Below are 18450 nucleotides of genomic sequence, written 5' to 3'. Positions count from 1 at the left end.
AACAAGCTTATTCCCATCTATAGCCGATAGAATGCTGCGCAGTCGAGCAGCAGGCGAGTTGATATCCAAAGGCAGGTAGGCGAGGTTGGCCTTCATAATGCCAAACATTGCGGTAATGGTCTCGCATGACCGCGGTGCAAGGACACCCACCAGCGTTTCGGGAACCATGTGCCGGACACTCAACCAGACAGCAAGTTGATCAGACTGCTGATCTAGCTGATCATACGTTAGTGTAGAAGTAGCGTCCTTGACGGCGATGGCATCTGGGGTAGCGCGGACGTGCTGTTGGAAGACCTCAACGATATTTGCATCTCGTGGATAGTCTGTCGTGGGCACATCAAGGAGACCCTTGCTTGCGATCTCCCTGACTCCATCAGTCAGCGGCAAGACAGCAATGGGAGTCAATGGCTGGTCGAGAGCCCGCCGCAGAGTCTCCAGGAAAACGGAGACCACCGATTCAATCGTGCGTTGATGGAACAGTTCCTTTGCGTAAAGCACGCTACCGCTGAGTCTATCTGCGTGCTCGAAAAGATGGAACTCCACATCGAAGCGGGTTGAAATAGCCGAGTCAACAGCTTCATCTCTGAGGCCTTCCAAGGTAAGTTTACCCAGGTCCTGCTGAGAGTGGACAGCTAGAATAACCTGAACTAATGGATTGCGCGAGGCGTCTCTGGATCCAGGCAGCAGAGACGAGACAATAGATTCGAACGGAACGTCTTGGTTCGCGAAAGCGGATGTTGCCGTCGATCGTACTCGACGGACAAGGGACTCGAAGTTATCATTCTCCTCGATAGCAATACGCATACACTGCGTATTAACAAAGAAGCCGATCATATTCTCAAGTTCCGGTCGGTTACGGTTAGCAATAGGCGTTCCCAGTGTAGCATCCTCAGCCCCTGTAAGACGGTAATGCGTGGCCCTCAGGGCTGCAAGGAGAATGACGAACGGCGTGGCTTGGTGGACTCGGCAGAAAGCGCGCAATTTGTCATGAAGACGCCCCTCGATGGTAAGGGGTATCTCATTGGCACGGCCGGATAAGATAGAAGGTCGAGGTAGGTCAGTTAATAGTTCCGCAGGGGTACTATCAGCAAGATGCTCCGTCCAGTAGTCCAACTGCCGCTGATGCTCGGCAACCTGCTCTTCAGTCTTTTGCCACGCCGCAAAGTCGCGGTACTGGATCGGTAGAGGCAAGATTTGCTCCAGGGGGTCCTGTTGCCTAAGCGCACTCGCGTAAAACCTCTGCATCTCATCAAACAGAATCTCTACTGACCAGCCGTCAGATATGATATGGTGCATGACAATGGAAAGTATATGCTCTTCTTCTCCAAGCTTTATCAGAGCCACGCGCCATCCGGGCTCGGTTGCGAGATCGAAGAGCGTGGTCTGCTCATGCTTCAAGAAGACAAGATAGGCGTCCTTTGGCTGGGTTGATAGGTCGATGATCCTAAGATCCTTCGGCCGGTGATTTTGTACGACTTGAACCCCGACGCCATCCTCCTCGTGGAATGTCGTACGGAGAGGCTCGTGACGCTGCTCCAGGGCTGATATCGCAGTAGCGAGGGCATCAACCTGGAGAGATCCGTGAAGGCGAATACCAAGGGGCATAAGATACCACGTCGCCCCAACATTGAGTTGATCGAGGAACCAAAGACGTCCCTGTGCAAATGACTGGGGGACGGGCCCTTCGTAGTCTGCTGGTTTGATCGGCTCGTGAGGTGCCGAGTTGCGTTGGATCACAGCGGCGAGATCAGCAACGACTGGTTGATCGAAGACGTCTCTCACTGAGATACGTGTATTGAGTTGACGGCCGAGACGAGCCGCCAACTTTGTTGCCATCAGTGAATGACCGCCGAGGGTGAAGAAATTATCTGTTATCCCAACTTCAACTCCCAGCACGTCAGTGAAGCCTTTACAGACCGTAGCCTCGACGCTGTTCCGAGGGGGAACGACGTCCTCAACCGGTTTGCTCTTCTGTGTGATTTTGGCCCGACGAGCGAGTTCTCTCCGGTCGACTTTGCCGTTAGCATTGAGTGGCATCCGGTCGATAAGCGTGATTTGCGAGGGGATCATATAGGGAGGCAGCAGGGTTTGCAGCCCCTCCCGGATCAAGAGCTCAGCTCGGCGACTCTGGGCTGGCTGGAGCGGTTGATTCGTAAGGCTCTTGAGAGGCCACCCTTGGTGATCTGTAGGGAACTGGATCAAAACGCGGCTGTCGTCCGTAGCGGGCTTCAGATGGTGGAACACCGCATCCAGGGCACCATGCTGCGAACGTTGACGGGCCCAGCTGACCTCAACACGGAACCCAGCACCTTCTGCAATATCAAACAGTTCACTTGCTGTGAGAGTGTGGGACTCTTGAGCTCTCTTGCGCACAGCTGAGATCCAGTCGGTGCCATCCATCGATTCCTCAGGGGCATTGGCGTCTTCCTGGTCAAGCGACTGGACAATGTGACGTTCCACAACGGTCTTGGTATAAGGAATGTTGCTGATTGCCACACTCTCGGCGCTCTGATCCTGCTCGAGTACTTGTGCAAGCGCCTCTCGGGTCAGTTGGGACCCCTCAAAGTTAATCCAGGCTTCGGGATTAATCTTGTAGATAGGGAGGGGTTCGTCGGAGATGTGCAGCACGGCGGCATATCGGTACGAGCTCAGCTCATTTGTAGCCTTCATTCGTTTGGGTAGGATCTCCACGTGTTGGATCCTGTATTGTGGCTGGCTCGCCAAAGCAGTGAAGAAGGCCGGGTCAACGAGCAATTCTTCCTCTTTCTCTTCCAATTCCATCATCTTCTGTCTGACGCGGTCTTTGCTGACATTATCGCCTAATGAATAGGCGGCGCGAGCGGCAGCAAAGTCCCTGTTCATGGCCCAGGACCGCATATCGCCCAGGTATATGCGCTTCATGCCCGGGACTTGGACAAGTGATTTGATCGTCTCCGCTAGGTACTCTGGAGTTGGGAAGTACTGTGCCACCGAGTTGATGACGGCCATATCTGAGGTCAGGCCTTGCAGTGTACCGACATCTGAGGCAGTACCGACGTGAACTTCGGCCTTACCAGCGAGACCTGGGAACAACTTTGCAGCGTTGTTGACGAACTTGGCGGCCGTTGGTGCAGGTTCGAGGCCAATATATCTCTCGAGCCCTTGTGACCTGCCAAGGTTGAACATGATCATACCGGTACCGGTACCAACCTCAAGAACCCGACCAGCTGGCTTTCCATCCAGGAGAGAGCGTATCGTGTCATCTAGCCACTCTCTCATCTCGTCCTTATCGATCTCAGTGCCGTCGTACATAGACGTCCAGCCTATAAAGTCGTAACCAAGAGCCTCGCTTTCGATCCCCTTGATGTCGGCGTACGCACCACCCTCGAAATGCGCCTCCCAACCTTCGATCTGTGTTGTAGCCTCTTCTTCTCTCGCGGAGATATCGCCCTTGGCAGTGATAAAGGCGACCATCTCAGACTCTTGGTTCTCTGGGGTGCGAATAACGATGGCAACGTCCTCGACGAAGCCATTGTTTAGGAAGGCCTGCTCAACCTCGGCCGGCTCAATACGATATCCGCGGATCTTGATTTGCTGGTCGATACGACCGAAGAACTCGATCTGGAAGTCCTTTGGTCGGTATCGTACACGGTCGCCGGTGCGATATGCCCTGACTTGCTCGCTGCCGTTGACTGTGAGTTGGATAAAGCGGTCTGCGTCTAGCTTTGGATCCATGTAGCCGCGGGCGAGACCGTCACCAGTAACAACCAATTCTCCCATGACTCCAGCCGGCACGACCTGCTGACTCTTATCCATGATGTAGGCCCCGGAGTTGCTCACAGCACTGCCTATAGGAACACCGTTGACGAAGGAGTCGTTTTCAGCAACGTTATAGATAGTGCTCAGAATAGTATTCTCCGTAGGGCCATACGCGTTGAAGACGCCCGAGCCAACGAGACGTTGGGCCTCGAGAGCATCCGCGCTATTGAAGCGATCACCAGCAGCAAATAGGATATCTAGCCTGCTGATCATGTCTGGGGCCTGAGCTAGGCACTGCTTGAGGAGTGAGGGCGGCAGCATCGCACCGCGGATCTCGTGCTCCCGGAAGACTTCTTGAAGAGCCTGCGGGTCAATCGTTGTAAAGTAGTCGACACACACAATTGCGCCGCCGTTGAGCAACGGGGCATAGATCTCCCAAGACGAGGCGTCAAACGCTAGATTAGATATATGTGCTATGCGGGCTGCTTCGGGCTGCTTCGCGATGACGTTGCTGTTCTTCACTAAGCGGACGATGTTACGGTGCTGGACCATAACACCCTTCGGTCGTCCGGTAGAGCCAGACGTGAACATGGCGTACGCAAGGCTTTGCGCTGAGGGGTGTTGAATAGTAGGCCCATCTTGAGGTGTGCTGTCAGTGAGTATAGTCAGGGTATCAGAGATGGGCACAAAATTGATGCTCGCTTCCTGAAGCTTAGGCGGCGTAACGTTTGCGCCTAGTAGAATGAGCTTGTTTCCGGGTAGCGACGATACAATGGCATCAATGCGGGCAGCAGGGGCCTTGACATCCAGAGGTAGGTACGCAAGGTTTGCCTTGAGGATTCCGAGGAACGCGATGATTGTCTCGCAGGACCGTGGCGCTAACACCGCAATCAACGTGCCAGGGCTGAAAGAACGGTAACGGAGCCAGCGAGCGATCCTGTCAGATTCCCTGTCGAGCTGAGCGTAGCTAAGCTTCTCCGACCCATGTATCAGTGCAATGGAATCGGGGTGAAGCGAGACCTGCTCGTAAAACACATCAACGACGGAGGAATCACGAGGGTATTCCGTCTTCTGGATATCTAATAGGCCCTGTCTTTGTAGGTCGATAATTCCATCCTGAAGGGGTAGGGTGCTGATGGGCACATCCGGACCGTTCAAACCTCGGCGCAGAATTTCGTGGAAAACTGAAAGAAGACTTTGGACCGAGACCTCTTCGAAGAGATCGGTTGAATAGAAGATTGAGCCCTCAAGGCTGTCATCTTGCTGGAATAGGTGGAATTCCAAATCGAACCGGGTCGTGATCTCCGTGGGAACAACCTCGCTGTGAGCATTTTCCAGCTTCAGCTCACCGAGGTTCTTCTGCGAATGCACCGCAAACATGAGCTGTACAAGTGGGTTACGTGATGCATCTCGGGAACCGGGTAAAAGAGTAGAGACGATCTTCTCGAACGGAACGTCCTGATGGGCGAATGCAGCTGTCGCCGTTGACCTGACCTGCTGCACCAGGGACTCAAAGGTCTCGTCCTCGTTGACGGGAATGCGTATACATTGAGTATTGACGAAGAAGCCGATCAGCTGCTCAAGTTCAGGTCGGTTGCGATTGGCGATTGGTGTCCCGATAGTTGCGTCTTCGGAACCCGTGAGGCGATAATGGGCTGCACGCAGGGCCGTAAGCAGTACCACAAAGGAGGTGACGCGATGGACCCGGCAAAATGCCTCCAAGTTCTTGTATAGTGCTCCTTCAATCGTGACCGAGATCTCCCCAGCCTGACCAGAGAGGATCGAAGGCCGCGGCAGATCCGTGAGTAGCTCAGCCGGGCTACTATCTGCAAGTTGCTTGACCCAGTATTGTAACTGACGCTCGTGTTCGATTTCTTGGGTTGGCTTCTTCTGCCACAGAGCGAAATCGCGATAGTGGATTGGGAGGGGTGTGGTCTGCAGCAGGGGATCGTGGCCTTTCACAGCCGTGGAATAGAACTGCCCCAGCTCCTGGAATAGAATATCCACAGACCAGCCGTCAGAAATGATGTGATGCATGACGATAGATAAGATATAGTCGCCTGGCCCGAGGCGCAGTAGAGCCACGCGCCATCCGGGCTCGGTTTCCAGGTGGAACGGGGTAGTTTGCTCCTTTTTCAAGGTGGGGAGGAAATCGCCGTCGCCGTTAGAGAGATCAATGACCCTCAGGTCCTCGTTCGTAACTTGATTGACCTTCTGCATACCGACGCCGTTTTGTTCGTAGAACGTGGTGCGGAGTAGCTCGTGACGCCTCTCGAGTGCCGACAAGGCCACGGTAAGACCATCAACGTTTATCGTACCGCGAAGACGGACGGCAAGGGGCATGAGATACCATGTTGCGCCAAAGTTAAGCTGGTCGAGGAACCAAAGACGGCCCTGGGCAAACGATTGAGGTATCGGCCCGGTGTATTTGGTCGAAACGATGGCATCATAAGGCTTTGATCCCTGTTGTACTATGAGAATAAGATCATAGACTCGCGGATAGTCAAAGATCTGCTTAACGGAGACGTGAGTCTCGAGTCGGCGGCTAATGCGTGCGGCTAACTTTGTTGCTGTGAGCGAGTGGCCGCCGAGATCGAAAAAGTTTTCCATTATCCCGATATCAACGCCTAGGATATCCGAGAACTCCTGGCAGAGCACCCTTTCGGTCTCTGTGCGCGGGGCCACAAGAGCAGCCACTTGCTTAGTAGCCTTGGGTACCGTCTGGGCTCGTAGCGTTAGCTGCTTGCGGTCGACCTTTCCATTCGCGTTGAGAGGTAGTTTGTCAAGAACCATGATCTGGGCTGGGACCATGTAGGCTGGCAGGAGTGTCTGGAGTCTCTCGCGTATCTGCCTCTCGATGTGTCGAGACTGTGTTCGGTGCAGCGGGTGGTTCGTCAGGGTTTCTTCTGGCCGGCCTTGGTGGTCGGTCAAGAAGTCGATCAACACACGAGGCGACTGTGGTGATGAGTCAAGGTGGTGGAATACGGCGTCCAACGCGCCATTCTGAGACCACTGCCTCGCGCAGCTGATCTCGACCCGAAAGCCTGCCTCTTGTGCAACGTCAACGAGGTCGATCGCGGAGAGGGAAGCAACTTTGACGGCATTCGATCGAGCAGCCGAAAGCCATGAGACTCTGCTATTCGAGTCTTTGGCGTCCCCGCTAACATCGTAAACCGATTCGCAGATGGTTCGCTCGACGATTGTCTTGCTGTTAGGAATATTGGCGATCGCAATGTGGCCGGAACTTTCGGTGCCCTTGAGCAGACGGATCAAGGCGTCGCGATCCATCCTCGTCGCGGCAAAATCGACCCAGGCGCCAGGACTGACCTTGTGTGCCGGCTTCGGCAGCTCATTGACGTGCAGGACAGCAGCATATCGATACGAGCTCAGCTCGTTCGTGGCTCGCATTCTCTTAGGGAGGATCTCCACGTGCTTGATCTTCTGTATTTGCGTCGCCAGGGAGGTGAAAAAGGCCGGATCAACGAGCAGTTCGTCTTCAGACTCTTCCATTCGGACAACCTCCCTTTGGATCTCAGCCTTTGTTGACTTATCACCTAGTGCATTAACTGCGCGAGCGACAAGGAAATCCCTGTTAATTGCGTGCGACCTCATATCACCAAAGAATATACGCTGAACGCCAGGGACATTGGTAAGATCTCTGACCAACTGGGCTAGATATTCCTGGCTCGGGAAGTATTGAGCGACGGAATTGATGACGACAAGGCCTGCGTGAAGATCGTCTCCAAGCTGGTCAATGTCAGTTGCCGTTCCAACTTCAACCCGGACCTTATCCTCAAGGCCAGGGAATGACTTGGCGGCCATGTTGACAAACGCGGTTGCGGATGGTGATGGCTCTAGGCCAACGTAGCTTTGCAGACCCCCTTCTCTTCCGAGGTTGAACAGAACCATGCCAGTTCCGGTACCAATTTCGAGTACGTGAACAGGGGGTTGTGAATCCAGAAGTGACCGCATAGTGTCATCGAGCCACTCCTGCATTTGGCTCTTCTCGATCAGGCTACCATCGTACATGGAGGTCCATGACATGAAATCTCGTCCAAGGCTTTGCTGGTCGATGGTGGTGATATCTGCGTATGCGACGCTGTCAAAGTGAGTCTGCCATTCTTGCACCTGGTTGCTAGACTCATCCTCTGCGACATCAGCGACTCGGGCGGCCACGAATCCAACCATCTCCAGGTCTTGATTTTCTTGAGAGTGGGTGACCACTGCCGCATCAGAGACCAGGTCGTGGCTCAGAAGAGCATACTCGACCTCAGCTAGTTCGATGCGGTGGCCACGAATCTTGACCTGGTGATCGATACGGCCGAAGAATTCGATCTGATAATCTTTTGGTCGGTAGCGTACTCGATCACCTGTGCGATAGGCCCTGACTTGTCTGCCATCGATATCAACGTTGATAAATCGACCAGCGTTGAGAGAGGGAGTAGTGTAGCCTCGAGCAAGGCCATCCCCAGTCACGATGAGTTCTCCCATTGCACCAGGGGGGACGATTTGCTGGTTCTGGTCCATGACGAAAGCTCCCGAGTTGCTGACAGCATGTCCGATAGGCACACCATTGATGAAGGGGTCTTCGGCAATGGGATAGATTGTGCTCATGACTGCGTTTTCCGTTGGGCCGTAGGCATTGAAAGCTTGCGTCTGGACGAGGCCCCTTGCTTTGGCAGCATCAGAAACATCGAGCCTATCACCACCAATGTAGAGAACTTCGAGAGCTTTGATAAGAGCGGGTGAGTTGTCAAGGCACTGTTTTAGTAAGGCTGGAGGGAGCAGAGCAACATTGACGCGTTGGTCGAAGAAGACCTTCTCGAGCGCCGTGCTCTCCAAGAGAGTGAAATAGTCGATGCATACCAATGTGCCTCCATTGAGAAGTGTAGTGAACACCTCCCAAACGGAGGCATCAAAGGCAAGATTTGATACATGGGCCATGTGGAAAGAATCTGGCATCCTAGATGTGACGTTGGTCTGCTTTGTAAGACGTACGATTCCGCGATGCTCCACCATGACACCCTTTGGTCGACCAGTCGATCCAGACGTAAAGATCACATACGCAAGGCTTGATGCAGTGGGCTGAGTCGCGACCAGCCCGCTAATGTCTTCGGTCTTTGCATCGGCGAGAATCTCTGTGATCCGGACCGTCTCCGCTCCGGCCATTCCCTCTGGAATCGGGGTCTCTGCGCCCACAAGGACTAACATCGATCCCGATACCTCCGAAAGGATGGCCTCGAGCCGGGACGGAGGAACATTAACATCTAGAGGCAGGTATGCAAGGTTGGCTTTCAATATGCCGATAATGGCCACGATTGTCTCGCACGAGCGTGGTGCCAGGATCGCCACAAAAGTCTCGGGAGCGATACCTCGCCAAGATAGCCAGCAGGCCACTTGATCCGACTTCCGGTCCAAGTCGACATAGCTCAGCCGTGTTGATTCATCCCTCACAGCGATGCCACCCGGGTTGGCTGCCACCTGCTGTTTGAATATCTGCACCACCGAAGCATCGGACGGATAATCAGTTTGTTGAGGGTGCAGCAGTCCTGCGCTTCGCAGGGACGCCAGCCCACCATCAAGCGCCATGGAGGCGACGGGCATATCGGGCTCGCTCAGGCCTTTTTGTAGGATGCCTTGGAAGATGGTGATGACGCTCTGTATAGTCTCGGGGACGAAGAGATCAGCTGCATAGACGATACTACCGTTCAGCCTCTCAGCCTCTTGGTATAGATGGAACTCGATATCAAATCTCGTGGTCTCAGGAATTCGGATGACCTCCTCCTCGATACCCTCTAGGTAGACCTTGCCAAGGTTCTGTTGCGAGTGTAGAGCAAACATAAGCTGTACTAGCGGATTCCGAGAAGTGTCGCTTGACCCGGGTAGGATATTTGAGACGATCTGTTCGAAAGGAACATCCTGGTTGGCATATGCAGCCAACGTCGTTTCTCGAACCTGGTGAACCAACGTTTCGAATGAAGCCTGCGTATCCACGGTGATACGCATACACTGTGTGTTGACGAAGAAGCCGATCAGGCCCTCAATTTCTGGCCGGTTACGGTTCGCGATAGGTGTTCCGATCGTCGCATCCTCGGTCCCAGTCATACGATAATGCGCTATCCGGAACGCCGCCAGCAACACAGTAAATGGGGTCACCTGGCGAGTTCGACAGAAGTCCTGGAGCTTCTCGTAGATCAAGCCGTCGACGACCACGGGGACCTCGCCCGCGCGGCCGGAGAGCATAGGTGGTCGCTTGAAATCGGTCAGCAGCTCGGCTGGTTTATTATCGGCCAGTTGCTTAGTCCAGTATGCAAGTTGCCGATGGTGATCTGCGACTTGGAATGTCTGCCTCTGCCAAGTCGCGAAGTCGCGATACTGGATCGAGAGTGGTGCGATCTGGGCCAAAGGATCGTGTCCGCGAAGGATTGCCGAGTAAAATTGGCCGATTTCTTGTTGGAAGATATCGACGGACCACCCATCAGAGATTGCATGGTGCATCACTGTCGAGAGGATGTGCTCGTCCTCTCCTGTCTTCAGTAATGCTAGTCTGAAACCAGGCTCAGAAGCTAGATTGAAGGGTGTTGTCTGTTCCTTTTCCAGTATCTTCTGGATAGTTCCATCTTCCTCTCCCGAGACATCGATTACCCTTAACTCCTTAGGGGTAAACGGATGGATAACCTGCATGCCAATGCCTTCCTGTTCGATAAAGGTTGTTCGCAGTGTCTCGTGGCGCTCCTCTAGGGCTAGAAGAGCGGCAGCGAGAGCAGACACAACCAAACGGCCTCGTAGCCTGACTGCGAAGGGCATGAGATACCATGTGGCGCCGACATTCAATTGGTCGAGGAACCAGAGTCGGCCTTGTGCGAACGATTGTTCAACTGGGCCGGTATAAGGGGTCGGTAGGATAGGGTCATGCTCTGTGGTATCCTGCTGGATTGTGGCTGCCAGATCGGCGATGACAGGCCGGTCGAAGATGTCTTTGACTGCAATCTGGGTCTTGAGTTGTCGGCTCAGGCGCGCTGCGAGCTTTGTGGCCAAAAGAGAATGCCCTCCGATATTAAAGAAGTTATCTATTATACCCACTTCGACGCCGAGAATATCTTTGAATTCCTTGCAGATGATAGCCTCAATAGCATTACGAGGAGCCACGAGTTCGGAGCTTGGCTTAGCCTGCGGCGTGATCTTGGCTCGTAGAGTGAGTTCCTTGCGATCTACCTTGCCGCTCGTGTTCAGCGGCATGTTCTGGAGAAGCAGAATCCGGGTTGGGATCATGTATGCCGGGAGCAACACTTGGAGCTGCTCTCGGACCTTTGCTTCGATTCGACGGCTCTCAACCCGCTGCAGGGGCCGGTTCGTCAGGCTCCTGGCTTGTTGGCCCTTATAGTCAGTGGGGAAATCGACGAGCGTGCGGCTTTCGTTCTCTGTAGGCTGGAGGTGATGGAAGAAAGCATCAAGAGCGCCGTTCTGGGACCTTTGGCGGGCCCAGCTGACCTCCACACAGAACCCAGCGTCCTCGGCCAACTGCACGAGCTCGTGCACATCAAGAGATGGACACTGGCTCGCCTTCTCGCGCACGGCTGAGATCCAGGCGACTCCATCGATCAAGCTGTGTGTATCATCTCCGTTGTGGCCATCGGCCAAAGACTTGGCAATGTGCCGTTCCACGATAGTCTTGCTGTAAGGGATGTTGCACACAGCGATGCTTTCGGCATCTTTGTTCTCTTTCAATAGCTCAGAAAGAATCAGTCTATCCATTTGACTTGAGGTAAAGTCGATCCAGGACTCTGCGTTGATCTTGTGGATCGGCCTGCTTTGATTCTGGCTGCGGTCACGGATGTGCAGAACCGCGCCGTACCGATATGAACTCAGCTCGTTGTTCACCTTCATGTTCTTCGGTAGGATCTCAACATGCTCTATTTCTTCCGATAGAGATTCCTTGAGTCTTGTAAAGAAGGCAGGGTCGACAAGCAATTCCTCCTCTAGTTCCTCTAACCGGGCCACCTCCTGTTGCACCTTAGATCTCGTCACCTTGCTACCGTGTGTGTGGACCGCCCGTGCAACAAGGAAGTCCTTGTGGGTGGCATAGGTTCTCATATCTCCGAAGAAGATACGGCGAATACCTGGAATCCGGACCAGGGCCTCAACCACCTCGGTGAGGTATTCTCGGCTCGGGAAATACTGGGCCACAGAGTTGATAACGATCAGATCCGGGCTCAAAGCGCCGAGCCGGACCGTATCCATGGCCGTGCCGACATGTACTTGGGTCTTTCCCTCAAGCCCTGGGAATGTTTGAGCTGCCTTGTTCACGAATTGAACCGCGGATTGGGAAGGTTCCAGCCCAATATAGCTCTTCAGCCCAGCTTGACCGAGATTAAATAGAACCATACCGGTGCCGGTACCAATTTCAAGTACGTGGCCAGCTGCTTGACCGTCAAGGAAACTGCGCATAGTATCGTCGAGCCATTCCTGCATCTCCCTCTTGTCAATGAGCGTCCCATCGTACATGGAGGTCCAGGATGTAAAGTCTCGGCCGAGCGTGTTTTGATCAATCGCCGCGATATCCGCGTAGGCCGTAGTCTCGAAATGACTCTCCCATTCCTGGACTTGGTTGCTCGACTGTGCCTCCTGCAGAGTCTCGTTGTCTTCAGCGGTGATGAAGGCCACCATCTCGGCACCCTGAGTATCTTCCTCAGAGTTTGAAACAACAACGGCATCGTGCACACCGGCAGTGCTTAACAAAGCGTATTCTACTTCGGCGAGCTCGATGCGGTGCCCTCGGACCTTGACCTGGTGATCTATCCGACCAAAGAACTCAACCTGGCCATCCTTGGGCCGGTAGCGAGCTCGGTCACCTGTGCGATAGGCCCTGAGAGGTTGGCCTTGAACAATGACATCAACGAACCTGCCGGAATCAAGATCTGGGTTTGTGTAGCCACGAGCTAAACCATCTCCAGTGACTACCAGCTCCCCTATCACGCCTAACGGCATAATCTGCTGGTTCTGGTCCATCACGTAGGCCCCTGAGTTACTAACAGCTCTGCCAATTGGCACACCATTAACAAATCGTTCAACGTCAGAAATCGAGTATAAAGTGCTCATGACAGTATTTTCTGTTGGGCCGTAGGCATTGTAGACCTCTGACTTGACGAGAGCTCTGGCCAGAGCTGCGTCCGCTGTATCCAACCGGTCTCCTCCTACGTATAGGAGGTCAAGAGACTTGATGGTAGCAGCTGCATCCGTGAGGCATTGCTTCAATAGGGCGGGCGGGAACAGTGCGATGTTGATGTGCTCCCTGAGGAACAGTGCCTCCAACGCTTGAGCATCCAGGATGGTAAACCTGTCGATGCATATGAGAGAGCCTCCGTTCAGAAGAGCTGTGAAGACCTCCCATATCGATGCATCAAACGCAAGGTTAGACATGTGAGCCATTCGGAAGGTCTGCGCCGGCGGCAGACTGGATAGAATGTTGGTCTGCTTCACAAGACGCAAGATTCCCCGGTGCTCGATCATCACACCCTTAGGTTGACCTGTGGATCCGGAAGTAAAAATGACATAGGCGAGACTGTCTGCAGTAGGCTTGGACTTGTCATCACGCAAGCTAGCATGGTCGACAGGGCTCGTGGCATCGGCAATCCTCACGATCGACACCTCTGGCGACTGGGCTTCCGGTGACGGCTCACCCGTCCCTAGAAGAACCAGCTTCTCGCCCTTTACCTCAGCCAAGATAGCGCGAAGACGCGCTGCTGGCACATTGACGTCGAGAGGCAGGTAGGCATGACCAGCCTTCAAGATGCCGAGCAGAGCGATGATGGCCTCGCACGAGCGTGGTGCTAGCACTGCCACAAAGGTTTCAGCTGGCAGCTGTCGCTGGCGAAGCCACGCTGCCACCTGGTCGGACCTCTGGTCCAGTTCGGCGTAGCTCATCCGCGAAGATGAGTCAATAATAGCTGTATCATCGGCACTGAGACGAACTTGCTGTTGGAATATGTCTACCACAGACATGTTGCGAGGGTAGTCGGTCTTGACCATATCCAGCAAGCCCATCCTATCCAGCTCGGGAATGCCATCGGTGAGCGGCATTGTCACGATCGGGGTCTGTGGCTGTTGCAATCCGCGCCTCAGAACCTCCTGAAAGACGTTGACGACGCCACGAATAGTTTCGGCTTCGAATAAGTCGGCAGCGAATATGATATCACCGCTCAGCTTGCTGTCGCCTTGGTGGAGATGGAACTCGATGTCGAACCTCGTCACTTCTTCTGTTGGGATCACCTCCTCTTCGGTCCCTTCTAGTTGGATCTTGAACAGATCCTGCTGTCCGTGCAGTGCAAACATGAGCTGCACCAGGGGATTCCGAGATGCATCTCTCGAGCTGCTCGGCATGAGGTTAGAAACAACCTGTTCGAACGGGACATCCTGATTGTCCTGTGCGGCTGTGGTTGTCGACCGGACCTGCCGGACCAACGATTTAAAGCTATCGTTTTCGTCGATTGTGATGCGTATACATTGTGTGTTCACGAAGAAGCCGATGATGTTCTCAAGCTCCGGCCGATTCCGGTTCGCGCTTGGGACACCAATAGTCGCATTATCAGACCCCGTAAGCCGAAAATGAGCTGCACGGAAGGCTGCGAGTAGGATAGCAAACGACGTGACTTGATGGGTGCGGCTGTAGACTTGAAGCATGTCGTACAGAGACCCCTCGATAGAAACGGGGACCTTTCCAGCGTTTCCGGACAGAATCGAGGGCCGCGGGAAGTCTGTCAAGAGCTCCGCGGGCGTGCTGTCTGCAAGCTGCTTGGTCCAGTACTCCAGTTGCCTCTGGTGCGCTGCTTTCTGCTGGCTGTCTTGCTTCTGCCAGGCCGCAAAGTCACGGTATTGGATCGGAAGTGGCTCAATGCTCGATAATGGGTCCTGGCCGCGTAGAGCTGCCGAGTAGAATTGGCCCAGCTCGTGTCGTAGGAGGTCGAGAGACCATCCATCCGATACAATGTGGTGCATGACGATCGAGAAGATGTGGTGGTCTGCCAAATTCAGCAGCGCCACTCTCCAACCTGGCTCGCGAGTCAGGTCGAAGCGGGTTGACTGCTCCTTCAACAGGGCCTCATGCGCGACAGTGCCGGATTTCTCTGATAGATCAATCACCCGCAGCTCCCCCATGAGGCTGCTGTGGACTGCCTGCATGCCAACCCCGTCCCGTTCCTCAAAGGTTGTCCGAAGAGTCTCGTGCCGTTTCTCTAGGGCGAGCAGGGCCGTTCCCAGCGCATCCCTGTCGAGGCGGCCTCGTAGTCGTACGGTGAGCTTCACATTATACCATGAGGCGCCGGTATTCAGCTGCTCAAGGAACCATAGACGGCCTTGGGCAAATGATTGCTCCACCGGTCCAGTGTATTCTGTCGTGGGGATGACGCTATACAGGGTCGAGCCGCGATGGATCGTGGCGGCGAGGTCAGCCAGCATGGGCTTCTCAAAGACAGTTGCTACAGATGCGTGAATGTCGAGCCTCTTACTGATCCGTGCCGCGAGCTTCATGGCTGTCAAGGAATGACCACCCAGGTCGAAGAAGTTATCAGTGATGCCAACCTCGACACCAAGCACACTCCTGAACTCCTCGCAGAGCACGGCCTCGATCTCATTGCGTGGGGCGACGCGCTGCGAGACCAGCTTGCTCTTCTGCACAGTCTTGGCCGACTGACCGAGCGCCTTCCGGTCGACTTTGCCATTGGGGTTGAGAGGGAGATGGTCAAGCACCACGATGCGGGCTGGCATCATGTAGGAGGGCAGCAACATCTGCAAACGCCGGCGCAGTTCACTCTCGACGTGAACGGCAAATTGGTCTTTCCTGCTGCCGTCGGTAACGTGGCCGTTGCCGTTGATGTTTAGCAGGTGGTCAGGGAGCGTACCCTGCGTGGTAACGAAGGCAATCATCGCAGGCTCTTCTTCATCCTCCTGTCTCCAGATAACCACTGCCGCATCGCGTACTTGTTCGCTGTTGAGTAAAGCGTGCTCTACCTCAGCTGGCTCAATCCGATGGCCACGGATCTTGACCTGCTGATCCATACGGCCAAAGAACTCGATCTGGCCACCTTTGAGACTGTATCGGGCCCGGTCTCCCGTACGATATCCCCGGATTGACTGGCCGTTGACCTGCATCATGATAAATCGGTTCTTATCTAGGGCCGAATTGGTATATCCTCGAGCCAGACCATCTCCAGAAACCACAAGCTCACCCATCACTCCAGGAGAGACCAGTTGCTGATCCTGATCCACGACGTAGGCGCCCGAGTTGCTGATGGCCCGGCCAATGGGCACCCCGGTGACAAACGGTGAAGTCTCGGAGACACTATAGATGGTACTGACAACAGAATTCTCGGTTGGTCCGTAGGCATTGTAAACGCCATGCTTCACCAAGGACTTTGCATGGAGGGCGTCACGCCGGTCAAAGCGATCGCCAATAGCGTACAGGCTATCCAGGCCCTCAAAGATCGCCGGTCTATCGGCGAGACACTGCTTGATCAGAGCAGGAGCAAGGAAGGCCACACGAATACCTTCCTTGGTAAATACAGCTTCCAGGGCCCTACTATCCAGCGTGACAGAGTGTTCGATACAGACAAGAGTGCCGCCATTGAGAATAGGGGTATAGATCTCCCATGTTGAGAGGTCGAAAGCGATGTTGGCCAGGTGGGCTGTCGGGACCGCTGCCTGGGTGGGCGAAATAATATTTGTCCCTTTCACGAGGCGTACGATACCCCGATGCTCTATCATGACACCCTTCGGCTTGCCAGTCGATCCCGAGGTGAAGATGACGTAGGCCAGGTCAGTCGCCGAGGGTTTTGCAGTCATTTGTTTCCCTGCAAGCCCATTCACCTCAGACCCGTTCTTCAGGGCATCGCTGATCCGCAGCATCTCAACATCGGGTATGTCCACCTTAGGTTGGGACACATTGCTCCCAAGTAGGATGAGCTTGTGCCCGTCCACGGCCGAAAGGATTGATTCGATACGTGCCAGGGGGACGTTGATATCGAGAGGTAGGTAAGCTAGATTAGCCTTGAGGATACCGAGGAAGGAAACCATTGTCTCGCAAGATGGAGGAGACAATACGCCAATCAGGGTCTCAGGCTTAAGCTGCCGGCTGCGTAGCCACGCGGCCAGCTGATCTGACTTGTGATCCAACTCAGAGTAGCTCAATCTCGACGAAGCGTCGGCCACGGCGGTGGCGCTTGGATTCAAGATCACCTGTTCTTGGAACATATCAATCACGCTGGCCTCGCGGGGGTAGTCGGTAATCCCGATATCCAGCAAGCCCATGTCCCGGATCGCGGCGAGCCCATCAGTGAGCGGCATCGTCTTCACGCTGACTGCAGGCTGCGAGATGCCACGGCGCAGGACTTCCCGAAAGATAGAAACCACGCTGTAGATGGCTTCTTCATCAAAAAGGTCCTTGGAAAACAGCAACTTTGCATTGAGCCGGTCATGCCCCTCAAACAGGTGCATCTCCATGTCGAATCGTGTCGGGGCCGCACTCTGTAGAGTCTCGGCCTCGAGGACCCCCCACCGGCCTCGGCCCGTATCCTGCGGATGCAAAGCAAGCATGAGCTGCACAAGCGGGTGTCGTGATGTGTCTGTCGACCCAGGAAGCAGCGCAGACACGATGCGCTCAAAGGGGACGTCGCGGTTGGCATGTGCCTCTGTCATGACGGACATGATCTGCCGCAATACCGACTCGAAGGTGTCGTCCTCATCGAGCACGACTCGCATGCACTGCAGAGTGGCCAGGGGAGCAACCATGTTCTCCAGCTCCGGCCGGTCACGGTTGGCAACGGGCGCTCCAATGGATGCATCCTCGGCTCCAGTGAGGCGAAAGTGCGCCACGCGAAACGCTGCCAGCAGCACGGCGTAGGCGGTAACTTGCTGGGAGCGGCAGAAGGTCAGGAGCTCTTTGTGTACAGATCCATCGATCTGAAAGGAGACCCTGCCAGTTGTGCCAGATAGAATAGCTGGCCGGGGAAGCTCTGTGAGAAGTTCGGCCGGTGTGTTGTTATCGAGCTGCTCGATCCAGTATCCGAGCTGCTTTTCCTGCTCGGCGACCTGCTCCTCCTGGTTCTGCCATGTCGTCAAGTCACGGTATTGAATGGAGATTGGGCCCAAGGGAGAGGCCGAAATCGCTTTCCCCTGCGAGGCGGTCGCGTAGAGTTCTCCAAGCTCCTGCTGAATAATGTCGAGAGACCGGGTGTCTGAGATGATATGGTGTACAACAATGGAAATGACATGGTGATCCTCGGCCACCTTCAACAATGCAACTCTCCAAGCTGGCTCAGACTCTAGGTCGAACCTGATGGTTTGTTCCTCTGCCAGGAGTTGGGCTAAATTGCCGCTCGAGGCATCAACAATCCTCAACCCTCTTTCGAGACCTGAGGCGTGCACAACCTGTACGCCCACGCCATCCTTCTCCTGGAAAGTCGTTCGGAGCGTCTCGTGGCGCTGCGTCAAGGCACGCAAGGCAGTGTTCAGAGCATCGATGTCGAGATGGCCACGGAGTCGAATCGCGGCCGGTGTAATGTCCCAGCTCGAACCGAGCTTCAGCTGGTGCAAGAACCACAGTCTTCCCTGGGCAAAGGATTGCTCGACGGGTTCGGAGTACCGGTTCGTGGAAATTGAAGTCGCCCGAGACGGGTTGGCAAAGTGATCATACGCCATGTCTTGGCCGATGTTGCCCAT

The 18450-nt window shown here is 54.6% G+C and overlaps 1 protein-coding gene across 1 annotated transcript in view; it reads right to left on the bottom strand.

Annotated features, from left to right (window-relative positions):
- The window catches only part of ACO1O0_003855 (NRPS), a gene marked incomplete at both ends in the record, with an annotated part of 45801 nt that extends 27351 nt beyond the window's left edge, over positions 1 to 18450 (bottom strand). Inside the window, one exon of the mRNA XM_083193298.1 lies at positions 1 to 18450. This exon is cut by the window's left edge and continues 27351 nt beyond it. Coding sequence (XP_083050246.1) covers positions 1 to 18450 — 18450 coding nt within the window.

Source organism: Amphichorda felina, assembly GCF_050947745.1.
Source record: "Amphichorda felina strain 45539 chromosome Unknown scaffold_4, whole genome shotgun sequence".
In the NCBI taxonomy this organism is placed as follows: Eukaryota; Fungi; Ascomycota; class Sordariomycetes; order Hypocreales; family Bionectriaceae; genus Amphichorda; species Amphichorda felina.
The sequence above is the reverse complement of the archived record's forward strand: the minus strand, read 5'-3'. Positions and strand labels throughout refer to the sequence as shown.